The sequence below is a fragment of the Orycteropus afer genome, unplaced genomic scaffold, assembly GCF_000298275.1.
Source record: "Orycteropus afer afer isolate SDZICR_OR568_19922 unplaced genomic scaffold, OryAfe1.0 scaffold00230, whole genome shotgun sequence".
Classification (NCBI taxonomy): domain Eukaryota; kingdom Metazoa; phylum Chordata; class Mammalia; order Tubulidentata; family Orycteropodidae; genus Orycteropus; species Orycteropus afer.
Window position 1 is genome coordinate 1,926,729 of NW_006921817.1, and position 19,011 is coordinate 1,945,739.

General features: G+C 41.2%; 1 protein-coding gene across 1 annotated transcript in view; it reads right to left on the reverse strand.

Annotated features, from left to right (window-relative positions):
- Positions 1-849: 849 nt before the first annotated feature.
- DLC1 (DLC1 Rho GTPase activating protein) overlaps positions 850-19,011 on the reverse strand; it is a 606,782-nt gene continuing 588,620 nt past the window's right edge. Inside the window, exons 7-17 of the mRNA XM_007948875.2 lie at positions 17,503-17,566; positions 13,774-15,197; positions 13,312-13,488; positions 10,500-10,659; positions 10,194-10,392; positions 8,437-8,650; positions 5,428-5,542; positions 4,487-4,705; positions 3,203-3,420; positions 2,259-2,432; positions 850-970 (exon numbers count right to left, since the gene is read on the reverse strand). Of these exons, the coding sequence (XP_007947066.1) occupies positions 850-970; positions 2,259-2,432; positions 3,203-3,420; positions 4,487-4,705; positions 5,428-5,542; positions 8,437-8,650; positions 10,194-10,392; positions 10,500-10,659; positions 13,312-13,488; positions 13,774-15,197; positions 17,503-17,566 (3,085 nt within the window). The remainder of the gene's footprint in view (positions 971-2,258; positions 2,433-3,202; positions 3,421-4,486; positions 4,706-5,427; positions 5,543-8,436; positions 8,651-10,193; positions 10,393-10,499; positions 10,660-13,311; positions 13,489-13,773; positions 15,198-17,502; positions 17,567-19,011) is intronic.

A 19,011-nucleotide genomic window follows, 5' to 3' on the forward strand; every position in this document is an offset into this window, starting at 1 on the left:
GAATCAGTAAGGGTGGTGGTGGTGGTGTTGGCAGGGTGTTCATCCCTGAAGGTATCTATTCTGGTTAAAAACTATCAACACTATTTGTAATCAGGTCTAAAAACAAACTGCATCTGAAGAAGAATATAAGAATAAGTCTAATACAATTAGTTTGAAGGTAAAGAAGAGGTTGGTGAAGATGGAAAATGCTTAATAACTCAGGAAAAAAAAAAAGCCCATTAAATGAACAAGGGTGTTGAGTTTCCTTTCTGGATGAATCCATGGGTAGTCAGAGATTCCAGGTTAAACTAAACCTGATGCATCAATATCCTTCTTGGAGGCATCTCAGTGTGCCAGACACTGCATTCCAACCTACATGTCTACGCCATTCAACCAGCAACAAACACACATTCACACACTCCTCTGTGCAAACCTGTCTTTGCTCATCTCAGTGAGAAAACACATCAGAGAGTACCAACTATTTCAGTGGATACACCAGTCCCTCAACACACTGCAAATAAATGACAGTACACATACACCAATACCACAAGAGAATGAAATATCTTCATTATCTTCCACAATTCATTTTAAAGAGTTTTGCTTCTCAGAAGCAATTTGAATAAGATTACAAATGCACTTTTTTTTTTTTTTTTTGCACAGTTATATATTCCAGTCAAGGTCTATAGTGTAGACCTTAAACAAATAGGAAGCAGCTTTAAAAATGTGTCAACTCGCTCTAGTCTTAATTCCTGCAGTCCAAATTGTACTTTTCTGTTTCAGGATCAGACGTAGAAGCCACTCATCCACGGATGGGCAAGGGCTCTAGAAACAAATGCCCAGATGGTGGACACAGTTGCTTTGCTTCAGTAATCACCTAGATTTGGTGTCTTTAGTCTCAGTGTTTTGGCTGCTGAAAGAGTCTCGGATCTTTACAACTTCGGCTGCACACAAATGTCCAAAAGATTTTGTGTACCACTCTGGCATGTGGCCCCTTGAAGAAAAAGGAAAACCAGAATTATTCAGCTTGAAAACTCTGAATAAGCAGAAGGGAGTTCTGAATTCCCTCCATTTCTTCATCACCAATATGTCTAAGTAAAAGACCACTCTAATTATTGCAAGGTCATCTCCTGGCACATCCATTAAATGTTTGGGACCAGAATTTCTCAAGGGACAACAGGATGAAACTGTTGAGGGAAAGCTCTGGCATATATAACAAAATCAGATCACAGGGATACTTAAAGAAGTACTAAGATGTAAAAATTTCAAATGAGAATTCCTTTAACATGATAGCCAACTTGGAAAAGGAGCTTTCAGAAGTTCTTTGTCTATATTGCTTCATTTCATTAATTTTCTGATCTAAATATATATTCATTTATGGTAAAGGGTATAAAACCCAAACTAAATCCACTGCCATCAAGTCAATTCCAACTCATAGTGACCTCCTTTGGGTTTTTAAGGCAGTAAATCTTTATGGATGTGGCTGGTAGGTTTGAACCACCAACCTTATGATTAGCAGTCAAATGCCTCAGACACTGCACCACCAGAGTTCCTTAAAGGGTATACACAAAAATGTAATGCACTGCCATCAAGTCGGATCTGATTCATAGCGACCCCTTCTTGGGTTTCTGAGGCAGTATTACTATGGAAGTAGATTGCCCAATCTTCCTTCTGAGGAGTGGCTGATGGGTTTGAACCACCAGGCTTTTGGTTAGCAGTCAAATGCCTTAGGTATTAGGCCACATTAAAAGTGCATGTCATATGATTCAAACACCTTTGAATATAAAACATGTGCCTGCTCGTTTAAATTTAAAAAACTGATCATTTCCAGTGGCTTTAAATTCTGAGCAGAACTACCATATCCTCACTCTTTTATTACATTTTTTCAAGGCTACAAATTAGAAAGTGTTATCCTCAAAAGACCAAGCAACATGAACATGTTACTTTCCAGGTGCCATTCTTCATGAAGTAACCAAGACACAATGAGGTACCTGCATTCATTTAAGCCATTCTTTGCAACAGACAAGGGAGCTCTGATGACATAGTGGTTAAAGCATTCAACTACTAACAAAAAGGTTGGTGGTTCAGACCTACCAGGCTTTCCGGACAAAGATGAGGCAGTCTGTTTTGGTAAAGATTTACAGCCTTGGAAACCCTGTAGGTGCAGTTCTACCCTGTCCTATAGGGTCCTTACAAGTTGGAATCAACTTGACGGTCATTTTTTTTTTTTTTTTTGTCTTCATGACCCTCACCTAAGCCAAAGAATGAGAATCAGAACGTACCTTAAATCAGCTCTGCACATGTAGGTGAGTTTGGATTTTCCTGACCCACAGGGTTCGATTAGATACCTGGACAGGAGCACATTAACTCTCACACCCACCACAGGTGCCCGGTCGTGATCCACAGAGGTGAGTAAAAGGGCACATGCTCCCTTGGGTAAATTTGTCCTCCATGTTCTGTAGAGACAAAACCAGAGGGAACACATGGTATTTCCTGGAAGCCAAGTTTAAAATGTGACCTCACTATTAAAGGAGGCAGCTGAGGGGCCAGGATTGGTGGCCATGTGTCATCCTTCTGAATCAATGTCCAAGGATTTCTGAACGAGTAACTTCACAGAGCCACTCTGTAGTGGGCACAATCACTTCTTTGAAAGAGAATCGTTTAAAGTGTGACTGAAAATAATTTTTATATTTAACAAACATAGTATTAGAACATGGACATCAGTATGAGCACTGCTCTGTTTGAGAGGCTCTGGACTTATTCTAATGATGTCACATTTCCTCAAAGAGTTTTGGAATTCTTTAAATACTGTCTCCAGAGGATTTATGAATTACATATAAATGAATCTTAACCACATCTCACTTGGGAACGAAGTGTTATTTCCTGGCTTATTCCTTCAGTAGAGATCAGGATCCAAATGACTATAAGCTGTTTCTAACAAGAAAATCTATCCTAAATGGGGCAAAAATCTGCTACCAATGAGCACAGGCATTTGAAGGTGTGTCTCTTTCTGAGCTCGATTACAAAGAGTCCCAACCATTTTTGGTGACGAATGTATGACTGTTGGAATAAATGTATACCTTTCCAAATTTATAAGGGATCAACACTTTTCTGGAGACATTTATTCTATTGAAATAGTTTTATCATGTTTTAAGAGTTAGTTAATATAGGCTTGCTTTTGATATATGGTCACCCCAGCCATGGTGATAAATTTGGGAGCTCTGACCTTAGCACAACGTAGTCCCGGGCAGGATGGGGTGCCATACTATTCTGGACATACTGGTAAATTTCAGTTTGGCTGTCCAGGATTTCAATCACTTTTGAATCCAACAGGTCCACATCCCAGAGGTGCTGCTCCTTAAGTAGGCGCTTCAAGACTTCCTCAGGCGTTGCAGGGACTTCGATGGTTGATCTCCAAAGCCTTAGAGGGGGTCCTTCACTTACCTGAAAAGAGGATATGTTTTTGATGCTAAGACAATTCATACACACCTGAACTTTAAAGGAAAATTGTTAGCTGGAAATATGGTCGTATGTTTACTACTATCAGTTGCTGTTGAGTCAACTCCAACTCATGGTGACTCTAGGTATGTTAGTAGATCTTTGTTCCATAGGGCTTTTAATGGCTGCTTTTTCAAAAGCAGATCATCAGGCTTTTCTTCCAAGATGCCTCAGGGTGGACTAGAACATCCAACCTTTTGTAAGCAGCTGAGTGCATTAACTGTTGGCACCACCAGGGACTCCCAATTATGTTTAAACCAAAAAAACAAACTCACTGCCATAGAGTTAATTCTGACTCATAGCAACCCCCACTGAGTTTCTGAGGTGGTAAATCTTTATGGATGCAGATTGCCCCACCTTCCTTCGTGGAGCAGCTGGTGGGTTTGAACCACCAACCTTTTGGTTAGCAGGAAAATGCTTTAGGCAGTATGCCACAGTTATGTTTAGAGGCTAGTAATTATGTCTTTCATAGGCTGCTGTCCCCAAGAATACTGAAGAGCAGGCCAGAAAGTGAAAAGAGCAGCTGGTATCACCTCTTGTCAAAACTTCTACATGTGTTTCTCTGGGACCCCTATCAGTGTCAATATAAGAGAGTGAGATCATTTCTTTTATTAGCATCCCAAAGTCTGCATGGCCAAGTAGTCTGCTTTCATTTTTATTTATATTCATGGAGGTACAGACAGTATCAACAAATACTTCCCTTGGATCTATCATGTTAAGCCACACAAGATGCTATCCCTACCATCAAGGGACTTTCATTCCTAACAAGTTATTTTTTCCCCATGCACTCCAGCTCATTAAAGGGCCAAAAGTTTGTGACTGAGACTAGGGGAGTATGCCGGGGGATTCTGACCAAATTACAGAAAAATTTAAGATGCCATAAAATGTCCCACAGCCCAAATACTGTTAGTAAAACAATCCAGAGAATTCTAGCTTCATTCACAGTGTTGGCAAAATAACCCAAATCCTGACCACTGGAACTCAACTGGCTAACAGCAGGGAGGACATGTACCTTCTTATAAGATAGTTCAGCTTGCTCAGAAGTAGAGTAGCTGACCCAGCCTTTAAACTTCTCTTTGACCTCTTTAAACAGGCTGTCCACACACTCCTGGAGGAAGTGATGGTAGTCAGCAGGTTCGTCATTATTTAAGCGTCCCAATGCTTCCAGAGTGAGGGGCTTCAGTTCTTGTTCAGTATAGGAATTCCGACACCGGCTCATTTCCTCAGGTACCTGTGAGGAACATGAGAGGAAAACAGGAGCTCACCCCAGCTGTACTCATTCTCGATGCACAGCAAGGGAAATGGCAGGGCAGAAACAATGGACTGGATCCTCAAGGCAGCGCAAACACCCCAGTCCTTCTCTTTCTAAAAGATGGAGGGAAATAGGTCACCTTCATAAGGGTATCTACAAAAGTTACTTTCATGTAAGTATTATTCTTCTTTGAACAGTTTTAGTAGGAGGGTTGTTGTTGTTGTTGCTGTTGAGTCGGCCCCGACTCATAGCAACCCCTCCTTGGGTTTCCGAGGCAGTATCACTACGGAAGTAGGATTGCCCAACCTTCCTTCCGAGGAGTGGCTGGTGGGTTTGAACTGCCAGCCTTCTGGTTAGCAGTCAAGTGCTTTTAGCCACTACGCTACCAGAGCTCCTAGTAGGAGGGTAGTTGACTAAAATAGGGTTCACCTTGATCTAGGAAGGTCTCTCTAAGAGAACTGTAGTTTCAGTTAACGTGTTGCTTTTGCTTTTTTAAGGTAAGAGGCATGAACATTAAACATCAAGTTCTAATTAGTTTATATGATGTAATCTTTATAAAGATGACACTTTCTGGTTATGTATGTAATCTCCAGCAGCAGAAAAGATATTTTTCTAACAGGCGAACAAGTATTGAGCCTGAGATGCTGTCCGTATTCACATTACCCTCCCAACAAAGGAGCCGAACCTCCCCCACTGCTTACCTGGAAAAGCTTCTTGCACTCAGCAATCATATGGGCCAGCCCTTGAGTTGCAGCTAGGTTTTCATTCAAATCTTTCTGATCTGGTTTGCCCAAACTTTGTTTTCTTTGCATTACTCTGGGTAGAAAAATAAGGGGGAGGAAGGAGATTGAAACAGCGATGTATTTTTTTTTTTTTTAGATCAGTGTGTCTTTTAGACATACACATTTCACTGGAGCCTCGTCTTCTAGAGATACATTTCACTGTGAAATGGTTCAAGAGAACTTTAGTTTGGTCACCAGAGTTCCTCAGGGTTTTATGAACCACACACACACAAACATTAAAGAGACTGTTTCCAATGAAATCCAGGCTATTTAAAACTATTGCATTAAACAGGTTTTTATTTTCAATAGGACAGCTTGTAAGGTATGTATGGCGGGGAGGAAGGAAGGTGTCTTCTAAGGAGTGGGTGGGTGGTGGTGGCCACTGGTAGTTGGGGTAAATAGTGTCACTATTCTTTCCTGTTTAAACAAACAGGATCTCTTCTCAAAGGTGAGGGGTAACGGCCATTGTGTCTAGGGGATTTGTCTTAATCTTATCTGATCGCTCTCATTCTAGTTCTCTTTCCCATTAAAGTTAGAATGTCCTAGTAAACTTTCAAATCCAATTAAAAGGATATTTAAGCATTGTATGGCTTTCAGAAGCAAAGCTAACTTCAACTAGCACACCTAGGCCCCATGCCTCTGGGAAATATATTCAAGGTCCTTTGGACAGCTGGATGGATTCAGGAGATGGGGTTAAGTCCAGTTAGGACTCTTTTCACATATCCCTATGTGTTGCTGTTGTCAGCTGCTGCTGAGTTGACTTCTGACTCTCGGCGACCGCATGCACAATGGAAGGAAACACTGCCTGGTTCTGCAGATCAGGCAGCTGTGATCCATAGGGCCTTCACTGGCTGAGTTTTTTGGAAGTAGATCACGAGGCCTTTCTCCCTACTCTGTCCTATTTTGGAAGCTCCACTGAAACCTGTAAGCATCATAAACCAAATCTGACTCATAGAGACCCCTCCCTGGGTTTCCAAGGCAGTATCTCTATGCAAATAGATTGTCCAATCTTCTTTCTGAGGAGTGGCTAGTGGGTTTGAATCACCAGCCTCCCGGTTAGCAGTCAAATACATTAGGCACTACGCCACCAGAGCTCCCATAAGCATTATTAAAAAAACCTAACTCACTGCCATTGAGTCGGATCCAACTCATAGTGACCACTCCTTGGGTTTTCAAGGTGGTATCACTGCAAAAGTAGATTGCCCAACCTTTCTTCCAAGGAGCGGCTGGTGGGTTTGAACCACCAGCCTTCTGGTTAGCAGTCAAGTGCCTTAGGCACCACACCACCAGAGCTCCTATCATAGCAACATATAAACCTCCACTGACAGGGGAGTGGTGGCTGCGCATGAGGTGCACTGGCCAGGAATAGAACGCAGGGTCTCTTGCGTGGCAGAAGAGAATTCTACCATTGAATCACAAGTAACCCCACATCCCAGTATAAAATCTTTATGTTCAGGTAAGGCAAGGGACTCAAACTGGTTCTCCCATTTCTTCCTGTCAGACAGGGGCAAGTTACTTCCTTAACTAACCTTTAAGTGTACTTTCCTCATATGTAGTACTATCATTATCTTCACCTGCTATGGTTGTTCTACAAAACCAAACCCACTGCCACTGAGTCAATTCCCACTGACAGTGACCCTCACTGGGTTTCCAAGGCTGTAAATCTTTACAGAAGTAGATTGCCTCCTTTTCCTCATGCAGAGCACCAGGCACTCCTCGGGAGGAAGGTTGGGCAATCTACTTCCACAGTGATACTGCCTCGGAAACCCAAGGAGGGGTTGCTATGAGTCGGATCTGACTCGACAACAGTGAGTTTGGTTTTTTGGGAGAGTGGCTAGTGCGTCTGAACAGCCAACCTTCTGGTTAGCAGCCAAATGCCTTACCCACTATGCCACCAGAGCCCCTTGCTATGGATGTTGTTGTTTTGTGCCGTGGAGTCAGACCTGACTCATAGTGACCCCTCCTTGGGTTTCTGAGGCAGTATCACTACGGAAGTTGTTGTTGTTGTTGTTGTTGTGTGCCGTCGAGTCAGCCCTGACTCATAGCGACCCCTCCCTGGGTTTCCGAGGCAGTATCACTACGGAAGTAGGATTGCCCAACCTTCCTTCCGAGGAGTGGCTGGTGGGTTTGAACCGCCAGCCTTCTGGTTAGCAGTCAAGTGCCTTTGCCTCATCCTCTTTCCGAGAGTGGCTGGCGGGTTTGAACCGCCAGCCTTCTGGTTGGCAGTCAAGTGCCTTAGGCACTACACTACCAGAGCTCCCACTATAGATGTTAAGGAGGATTAAATAAGGTAATAAATGTCAAGGGCCTAGTCCTGTGCCTTCTATAAAAAGTGTTTAGTATATATCAGCCTTTGTTATTTGTCAGATAACCATGACTTTTTCCACTTGGATATATGTGTTTTAGGCAGAAACTTTGCAAATAATTGTTTAGGCCAGATCCTTAACAAGAGCAACTTCGAGGCTCAATGTTACCCTTAGTTCTTTTGGACATGGCTATACTTCCTTAAAGCTTCCAAAAGTGACTCAGATCAGCTTGACTGACTGCACAGAGGCCAAGGCAACCTGGATCTTGTTCTCCATTCTAATTTCTTAGGTCAGTAAATTGCAAAATGCTTTGGTAGCAATATTAGACCTGCCTCAGAAGGTACTGGGGACCATAAGAGTCAACACTTGCCACTGCAAGTGGGAAACCAAGTTTCTCTCACAACCTAGTTGTTAATTAGATTTTCTAAAAGTCACACCGCAGGGGCTGAGAGGGAAGGAGAGAGAAGTCTAGAAGAGGTGGTGTGGTGTGAATGAAGGTGATTTAACTCATTCAGTAAGAGGGGTAACAAACCCACGTGAATACAGTGTCAGCCCAAGAAGCAAACACCAGCTGCCTCAGTCAGATGAGCAGAGCATCGCATATACCTCATTTGACCCATACCTTGGGGAAGAGTTTTCTCTCTTCAGGGTGTTGAGGTGGAAGAGGGAAGGCGCTAAGCACACAGCGAGGTTGGTTGGCGTCATCTGGTTTTCTTTTACAGCAGCTGTGACATCGCTCAAGAAATAAAGCAGCGTCTGTAGAACCTCCCGGTTCTCATCCGGCAGGAGCATAATGGCGGCCTTGATCGCCTGGAGGCGCTGGTCCTTGGGCACATCTGCAGAACACCAGCATTTCCCCATCAACTCAGTGATTTTCCACGAACATTGCAAGGAAATGTCCCAAAGCAAATATCAGCTTCAAATACCTCAGTCCAGTACTCAACAAGCACTTGCAGAAAGTGTACTAGAGGTTAATACGAAAGAAATTATGGATCACCACCAGTGTCACTACCCTCAAGTATTTCCTGCTGTGTGGAGGAGTTAAAATTTTTAAACACCCACAATGCCAATATACTCCTAAATCCAACTCAGACTTCAGCTCTCGCCTGTTCTTTTATTTACAGAACAGTTTCTCTCTTCTAAGCACTTTAAAAAAATCCCTTGTTTACCATTCTCAATTATTGAAAACATTATAAGCTTGTTTTTTTGGCTTTAAGAAAAAGCCTTATCTAAGATATGTACAAGTGGATAAGAGATATCTTAGCCTTGACAAGAAAATGGTCAGTTTCTCTGGAGACTTACAGACTTTTAACTAATTTGCTCATTCTTGAAGTGGGAAAAATAAGTTGTTAAGTAATCAGTCAATTTAAATAACAGGTACATTTAACTAGCACTTTTCTTCAATTTTAGAAGGCGTACTGAGAGGGTTTTATAAAAAGATGTCCTTGAGAATTGAAGCCATAAAGCAATACATACGTAGGAAATGCTGGACCTAAACTTCAGGTTTCCTTCACTAGGCAAATCTTTTAAAAAGCATGTAGTGGAAAAATCAAGTCACTCAAAGGCAGTCCATAGAACCAACTGATTAAACAGCTCCATGGTTACAATACATAACAAATACCTTGGTGGGGAAAATTTGACCTGTGTTTTCATAAAATGTGAAAGGATGAAACAAATAATGAAATAATCCAGACCAGCTCCATTTCTCATAAAATAGAGTCCAATGTGCCAGTTCTAAAGACAATTTGAGCACTAAGAGAATCTGCTTTTAAATTACATTGCTGTAATAACACTCAGAGCCAAGAAAAACACAAGGCTCTAAAAGTTACAATCCTGATCTTGACCATTAATTTAGACAACTGTTTGCTTTAAGCTTTACTTAAAAGAAAGAAGGGAATGGGCATTGTTTTCCCAAGAATTTCTGGGAGAAGCTGAGATGAATAACAGAAAAAGATTATTTATTCTTTTATAGCAAGATAAGTAACAGGGACACCTGGGAAATTTTAAATACAACAGCCCTAGTAGAGAGATGTGCAGTAACTGACATTTCCATAGAAAAGGTGGAAAGAGCAGTATCTTAGTACTTGTTCTTTTTAAGCACCTTAGACAACACTGTGCTAAAAAGTAAGGAAAGAACTAGTTCATGGATCTGAATTTAAACATGACAACTGCTTAAGTGATGAGGGAAATTTATTTTTGCATCATTCAATAACTATGCAGAAATCTGTTCCACAAGCAAAGAAGTTCTAAAGAAACCAATGACACGTTTCCAAGAGCTCACCACGAGGGTCCCAAAGAATGACATCAAAGGAAGTTATTGGCTTCAATTGGTCCCACTTTTCCCCAAAGCCAACAGTCCCAAGATCAAAGAACCCTTACATTGGTAGATCTGTAGGAAGGTTTCTGAGAGTTTGTTTGTCATTAGTGGTTCAGGAAGATCTCGAAAATACTGCTTCAACATGTCTGCCACATCATAAGCAGATTGCCCCTCATAGCTGACACAATCCATGGCACTTTCATTCATCTGGCGAAGAGCCTGAATCCGGGATTTGACCCCAGATTTTCTGAAGAGCCCAACCTATTTGGAAGAAAAATAGGAAGTGGTAGGATGGAAACAGCATTGACACCACCAAACTAGATAAAGCAGTATACACCTGAGATCCCAGGACTCAGCGGGATCCGCACCTGGTCCAAACAATGGTTGCGGAGGTAGCGCATGGCCTGCTGAATGCTTTGTGGTAGGGGCTGTCCTGTGCGCTGCACGTTGACTGTCAGAGGGACCCCAAACACACTCCGGTCCTTGTAGTCTGGAACCTTGATCCTTTTCATGAACTTGGGCACAGCCCTATTTAAAAGAATACAAAGGGGTGGGATATGTTCACTTGTCTGTCTACACTTGTCCATCACTACAGGTAAACCCTCCAAACTCTAGGTATACACTAACAGGGTGACTATTTACATTTAAATTAAATTACACATTCAAAAATGGATAGTGCTGATGGTTCCACAACAAGATGAATGAATGGTAGAAATGCCACTGAATTACACATGTGAAAAATGTCGAATTGGCAATTGTTTTGTATGCCACAATAAAGCAATTAAAAAAAATCACAAATTCAATTTCTTGGTTGCACTAGCCACATTTCAAGTGCTTGCTAGCCATCTGTGCCTAGTGGCTACCATACTGGACTGCATAAATATAGGACATTTACAATATTGCAAACGGTTCTATCGGGCAGTGCTAGTCTTGAGTTGGGGCTATGAGGCCCAGGCACGTTTCCTCAGTTGAGGATTTTCCTTCCACTGTTAGCACTGAAAAGTGGGGTCTATATTCTTCAGAGAGCTGATGGGTCTCCTTATAAAATGGTGGTAGAGGAAAACAACAGAAGTAGAAAATAGCATGCAATACCCCAATTAGTCACTACATGATGGGCTTTGATTAAAACCCCATTTGTCTTGAAAAAGGACCACAGTCATTTTTAAGTTCCTAATGAGACTCACGACATTTAGGGCAAAAAGGGTCAGGTAATACTGGATGAGAAAACAGCCAGTACAAGATGATGGTCAAACTCCAGAGCACCAGCTAATGAGATCCAAACTCCAGAGCTCAATGGTGGGGGTCAAGCTGAATGACTCAAAGGCAAAATAAATTCTCCTGCTGATGACCCTGGAAAATATAACATCTTTGGGTTTCTGAGGGAAGATGGAAAAGAGAACAATGAGGGTTTTGTGAACCCACTCCAGGTTCCTGGAGTCCTAAAATCAGGTCCACCCCCAGCACTATATGCAACAGCAGGAAACCGATGTCATGCATTTAAGCCTGTCAGGCAGAAATCACAGCTCTACAAATGACCTTTCTGAATGAGACAAGAAAGGGCACGGCCAAACAGGAAAAGAACTGTGTAGAATTTCTCCCTATGCCGTGGATCCCACAATGTGAAGCTTTTACATTTGGTTTTGACTCCCTGGAAAAACTGACCAGAACTCAAGATGTATTATGGATGCTTAGATTCTTGAGGGTTTGGTGGGAAGGGGGAGGGGCCACTCTGAAACAAGACTCTAAAATATGCAGTTTTAAATAGCCAGCAAGGAAAATATTACTCTAAAACACAGAGGAACCCTGGAGAAGACAGACCACTATGACTCTGTAGTGCTTACCAACACCCACAACACATCACTGTTTATAGCTGTAGGAAAGGTAAAACTAAAGAGCAGAGTCGAATTTGTATTTCCATATAGTTAAGTATATGGTATCACAGCTATAAGTGTACATAATACTCGCTTTGTTGGGGAGAAAAGCCCCATGGCGGAATGTGGAAAGAACACATTACGATCTCCACCGAGAATCTGAAGCATGTGGGGATAAACTGGTCAATACTTATTTCTGTCATTCAGAACAAACAACTTCTGTATTTAGCAAGGCTCACATAATAACAGCCTTTAAGCAAGAGGTGCTTTGATGCTGAAGTTAAACTCACTATGAGTCCTGAGGAAAGGAGGAGCTGGAGAAAGAAAGAACAGTTACGTTACTCTGTCTACTCTCTCGTGCAACTTTGGTTTGCTACACATGCTACTAATGAGATGGGTTGCTTCTCCGTTTTAATAAAAAGGTACTTGTGCAATTGTGTAATTCACACTTGGATTTGTGAAAAGATTTAAGGATATCCAACTGACACTGGAAAATGCACTGAGATGTCACTCAGAAGACATTTGTCCACTTTACACTGATACCAGAAAAATAAAGATCTGCACATGTCAGGTCATATCCGTAACTCGTGCAGCCTAGCAGTCTGCATCCTCCATTCTACACACTAAATGCTGTATCATGATTTCCAAAAGTAATCAGAAACAAGTCATCCAATACATCTCATCCTTTTTTAAATTTTAGTCAATGACATCTTAAAGAAATGAATTCCTTACATATATTACTCAATGTTTGAAAGTCTTTGCAGGAAAACAAACAAACAAACAAAAACATAAACGCTTCAGTGCAAGGAGATTTTTGAGAGGTGCTACAAATATTGACGTCAAAAATGATTTACAAAAACATACACAGATAGGGTTATGAGGTTCGGGACTGTACATTAAGAATTTCAAAGGTGCTCTCCTAACACCTTACTATCTAAGCAATGTCATACCTTCCTTCCTAGTATAAATATGATTTGACATTGTAAATACTTCTCCCTAAAGTAGGCTATTTCTATCACTGAGAAGGAAGCCTGCACTATCTGATGGAAGAGTAACGCATTTTAACTCCACCAAAGGGCAATCTGTCACTCAGAGAGCTGAAAAACTCAAGCAACCAACCTAAAGCTATATAAGCTTAAACAGTGACAAATATGGCCTCAAGAATGCAGAGAGTGGCTGCATTCAAATGACATATTTAAGATATTAATAAAGGCTAGATATGATGTGTACTCAGTGTCGGGAAAGCATCAAGGAATGGACCAAAAACATTTTCTTCAATTACAGTACACTGAGTAGTTTAAACTCTTACCAGCTAAAACCATGCTTGTTAGAAGGTGTGTACTTCTCCAGCAGGGCTGTTAACTTTAAAAGCGAGTATTTCTGCAGTAGGTTCATCTGGGCCACAGACTGGCAGTTAATCTGCAGTGAGACAGAATTTAAGCTTGGCCGATGAGAGCTCTGGAAACTGTGCCATCTCAGTCTGTGCCTGTGGGAGAAGAGCCGGGGGAAAGTGAGTGAGTACAAAGGTTTCTTAACAGCTAGATGCAAAGTTAGCCATGGGGTGCTGCTCACTGACATCTTATTTTACCAACAGGAGGAATCAACTTCCATTCCATCCTTTTTGAGTGTTAGGATTTCCTGGCCTGACACTTTCCTTAGGAACGTAAATGGTTACAAATACCATGCTTAATCCCATTTACTTCCACAGAACAAGAGGAAGCAGTCCCTTTCTGACTCCCCTCCCCAATCCGGAGGGAGGAAAAGCTCTCACCTATTGGACCTTGTCAGGGAAGCCCCGACCCCAGAGTCTCTCCTTTCAGGGATATCGGAGGGCTCTTCGGGTTCATTCAGGGAGTTGCCTGTGCTGTCCAAGTCACTGGGTGTGGTGCGGTCATTGTCCACATCCAGATGTATCTGTTTTGGAGAAGATGGGCAAGGAGAGACCGAGTCTAGGGCAGAGTCAGAATCTCCCTCATCTGAAAACTTCTCGGACCACTGGTTGACCATCTTCTGCACACCTTTCACATGGTAGAGGATGTCATCCAGCCCAGGGAAGATGTCCTCATTCTCCAGGTCAGCCAGATCACCTGAACTGGAGTAGAAGATGGAGCCTGGCATGTTGTCATAGATGCTCAGGCGGCTGCTCATGGAGCTGGAGGAATTGCGTCTCTTCAGTTCCTTGGGGCTGCCGCTGCTGTTTTCCCTTCTGAGGCTGATATGACCAGGGCCATGGAAGCTGCCCGTCCTCCAGTTCACAGAGGTGCTGTTCCCTGAGGGAGAGAAACTGCCATTGGAGAGGGCCTTGGGAAAAGTGCCAGGTTTGTGATCTTCTGGGATATAGAACACTGTGTCCTCTGGGTAGCTCTCATAGTTTTTAAAGTTCTGTTCCATGATGTTGTTAAACGTGGATTGATTGAAAGGATCAAAGCCCTCTAAATACATCCCGACACGCTTATTGCAGGCACTGAGACTCCGGGTCCTGGTGACGGGGCTTGGGGTGCTGACAGCGCTGCTGGTCTCCGACTGGCTGCTGCTACTGCTAGTCTGTGTGGAGTTGGAAACGCTCCTCTTGCGTACCAGGGGGACGTTTATGTGGTTGCCGTTCAGGGTGGAGATCTCCACACAGTTCAGCTGCTTCAGCTTCTCCTCATCCATACCCTCTTGCAGAATGGGTCCACTAATGATGAGCCCCAGCTTCGAAGGTGCTTTGTGCTTGCTGTGGTGGGAACCCCTTAGCTTCAGGCTCTCCATCCTTTTCAGCAGACTGCGTGTCTTGGACTTGGTGCTTTTCTCGTGGCCTTTCATGCCGAAGCTAAAGCTGGACAGTTCCTTGGGAGAAGGCAGGCTGCAGAAGGAGTCATCATTGCCAACGAAGTTGCTGGAGGAGCAGACACTAATGACGGAGTTAGTCCGGGGTGTCACCACATCTGCACTGTGGGGGGCGTGGGTGAGGAGGCTGCTGGTGCTGCTGAGGCTACGGACAGAAGACACCTCCTGGCGCTCGCTGAGTTCTGTCAGCATGCTCTCATGGCTCTCAGCGTTCTTTAGGTGGGAATCATTTGGGGACCCTGGGACTGGGTCCTGCTTTGGAGAAAAGACATCAAACTCTTCAAGCCGGGACCACCTTTTGCTGTCCCTCTGGAAAGTCCATTTGCCACTTATTGCACAAGGCTCGTCCTCATCAGAATCCTCACTCTGCAAAGACAGAATGGAGCCATTCATACACTGAGACTAGGAGACAACAGGAGGACACGTGCACAGGGCCAGACGGCCAGGAGACAGCTCGAAATAAGCAGCCCAGTGCTGATACGCCCCTTACTTCATTATTTTTTTAATAACAAAGATGTGTTTAAAGAATTTATCAAAAAAAAAAAAGCCTGACCCACGTGTTGCAAACTAAGTTAAGCGTTATTTTATGGAAACTCTGGATCCATAGAATGCCCTTTAATTGCTCACAAAGGAAACCTCTGAGATCAGTGAAAATCCCAGGCATGCAAAATATTTTGAACTGGAGTCAGCAACGGGTAGGACTCCCTCTGGACTGCCTCCAATTTTGCTGCCTTGATAGTACGTGTTTATATACCCTTTTGCAATTAAAAAGGTAGTTTTCAAACACCATGAAGACTGGTAACTTAAATCTCTAGCTACCCTAAAAGTTTATAACATCTCCAAACAGATTAATGGAGAAATTAAGTAAGGAAAATCATCAGTTCTTTACAATTCCATATTTTTCAGATTCTTACCTGTTCTTTTTCTACCCCTCCCCCATCAGACACAGGGGCTAGAACTAACTGCCACAACTGTCCTGTGAAGTTTCAACCTCAGACATGCTTCGGGCAATTTAACAAGGCTTCACAAATACCCATTCCTGATGGCATATAACATTAACAAACTAAGTAGCAACTTTGCTGATTATATCTGTTATTGTGCAGGACGCAGGGTTATGCTATAACACAAACCACCGCACCTTCGCCTTTTAGATGGGATATCTAAAGCACAATTCCGTATGGTACATATCTTTCCCACTGGTATGGAAAATAACATATGACCCAAGTTTCACAGGGCAATGAGTAGAGCATTAAAAACTGACTTGTAGACTCTTCTACACAGCTCAGTGGGTGCTGAGGTTCCAGTTCATTTGTTTAAAAGCTTTAACTCCCCAAGAAAGCATATTATTGCAGGTTAGGGATGCTAGGATAATTAAATTAGTTTTGAAGAGTATTAGAATCTTCCTGAAATAATATCCAATGATGTCTCCTTACACAGACAGGAACAGCAACAAGGAACCAACTAAAGTTGTTGGCAACTTAAATAGTGTATTCTATCTCAACCCAATATTCAAATAAAAAAATAAAACCAATTTTAGTTTATCTCTGATGAATACAAATCTTAGTCTGCTTAAAAATGTAGTGAATTCTTGTACAGAAAGCAAATTTGAATCCTCTTTAATACTCAACTTCCTGTATGGACAGAGTAATTTTTGCTATAGTTACAACAATAGACCAAATGATGATTTAAAAATCTGTATGCTATAGCTTCAAGGACCAAAATCTTACAGACTTTAAGAAATTCAGATAATAAAAAATTCAGATCAGATTCTTTTTTGGAATATGAGCTATTTTAACTTTCAAAACTTTTTTTAAAAAACCTCTGTCAAACAGTATTGCCAATTTAAAATCAGGTAAATAATTCATTTTCATTGAAAACAAAATACATAAACAAACAAAAAATAAGGAAATAGTTGAAATGAGAAACTCTTTGCATATGCCAGAATAAGTGGCAGGTAGAAATGTTCAAGTCAGCTCTTCTGGCCTCAATTCTTTCTAACATTTCCCAGACGATCATCATTTAAATTTGTTCTGTGAATAGTCAGAAATATCTTCTTTGACCAACCTTAATCCTGTTTACTCTACTCTGTGGCACAAACTCCCAGTACTACACCCACCTCTTCTCCTAAGATCTCATAAAAGGTACTCACATTACATACATAGAAGAAAATAGCATCCAATTCAGTTATGTGCCACCACTTGACTAGAATGTGTGGGATTCCCGGCCCTCCCCCTCTTCCTTCCTCAATTCCTTTCCTCCTTCCAAATCTCATTATTCTTCAATATCCCACAAGTCAGCCTTTGCTTTCATTTCTGCCATATACGGGAAGACAGAATAGCTGTCAATGAATTTTGGGGAACCAATCCCTTGGGAATCTTTAAACTCAACCCTTTAATATGTGGTTGGCATTGAGTTAATCAGGTAAAGTAAGAGATGATTTATTCAGATCAAAAACAGTAGGTAAAACAATTTATTGGTTGGCCACAACTACTGGTTTATGCTAGCTAAACTACACAGTCTTTGGTAATCTTCACTTGATTACAACATTAACAGTGTAGATGTTTTGGAACAAGGAAATAAATGTTTGAGGAACAAAACGTTCAATGACAAACATAATCTGGTTTTTACTTTGCATGTTTTCCTCCCATCCTATTATACATTTTATACTTACTCTCTTCCGATGAGGACTAATTTCTAGCTTCATCACGGCACATTTGTTTAAAGTATTTAGACGCCTACAAGACAAAGAAAAAACATTAACAAAGATGGAAAGCCAATGATGGATGAATAAATATATTTTTAAAAAATAACTGTTATTGTTTAATGAATTTCTTTGAACCTATTAAAATATATAGTTTTGAAGAGTATTAGAATCTTCCTGAAATAATATCCAATGATGTCTCCTTACACAGACAGGAACAGCAACAAGGAACCAACTAAAGTTGTTGGCAACTTAAATAGTGTATTCTATCTCAACCCAATATTCAAATAAAAAAATAAAACCAATTTCAGTTTATCTCTGATGAATACAAATCTTAGTCTGCTTAAAAATGTAGTGAATTCTTGTACAGAAAGCAAATTTGAATCCTCTTTAATACTCAACTTCCTGTATGAACAGAGTAATTTTTGCTATAGTTACAACAATAGACCAAATGATGATTTAAAAATCTGTATGCTATAGCTTCAAGGACCAAAATCTTACAGACTTTAAGAAATTCAGATAATAAAAAATTCAGATCAGATTCTTTTTTGGAATATGAGCTATTTTAACTTTCAAAACTTTTTTTAAAAAACCTCTGTCAAACAGTATTGCCAATTTAAAATCAGGTAAATAATTCATTTTCATTGAAAACAAAATACATAAACAAACAAAAAATAAGGAAATAGTTGAAATGAGAAACTCTTTGCATATGCCAGAATAAGTGGCAGGTAGAAATGTTCAAGTCAGCTCTTCTGGCCTCAATTCTTTCTAACATTTCCCAGACGATCATCATTTACTCTTCTTCAATGACCCTTTACCACATCTGTTCGCGCTAGTCAACTAGTTTGCCATTTATTTCTTAAAATTGAATTCTTACATTTTCATAGGATAAGACCACTGAATTCACAAAAATTCTAACTGACTGTACCACTGCTCTTTAACGGTTTATCTTCCTGATCCTATTCTTGCAGCTTGTCTAACAGCTCTGACGTACCAGGATAGAGAATATTTTCCTGCCTGATAAGACTGCCTTTGATTTCATAAATTGTGGTAGCCTGTTTACAGAATAAACAAAGACAAATCCAGAGCATCTATGTTTAGAAAAATTTTCTCTGTTGATGGGGATGTGGGTGGGGGAATAAATAACTAAGAAAAAGCCAAAGACTTTAAAATGAGTGGATATAAGTTCCCTCTCAAGAGACATCAATTACTTAAATGACATATACCCACAGTGATTTAAGTTCTTAAAGAACCTGCAATCCTTAAATTTAGTCTTAGGTCTGGATTTCATTAATCAAATCTGTAATCAAATACTCACTTGACTTCATTTGGGCTTTAATGGCTGACTGGTATTTATAACCAAATTTACTAGGCACGGAGGTTTACGAGGGTGGGGAGAGGTGTACTTCACACACTCTAGCTTTGAGTCCAACAAAATAAGACCCAGGAACCCAGTTTTATAAAGGCCAAGATTATCTT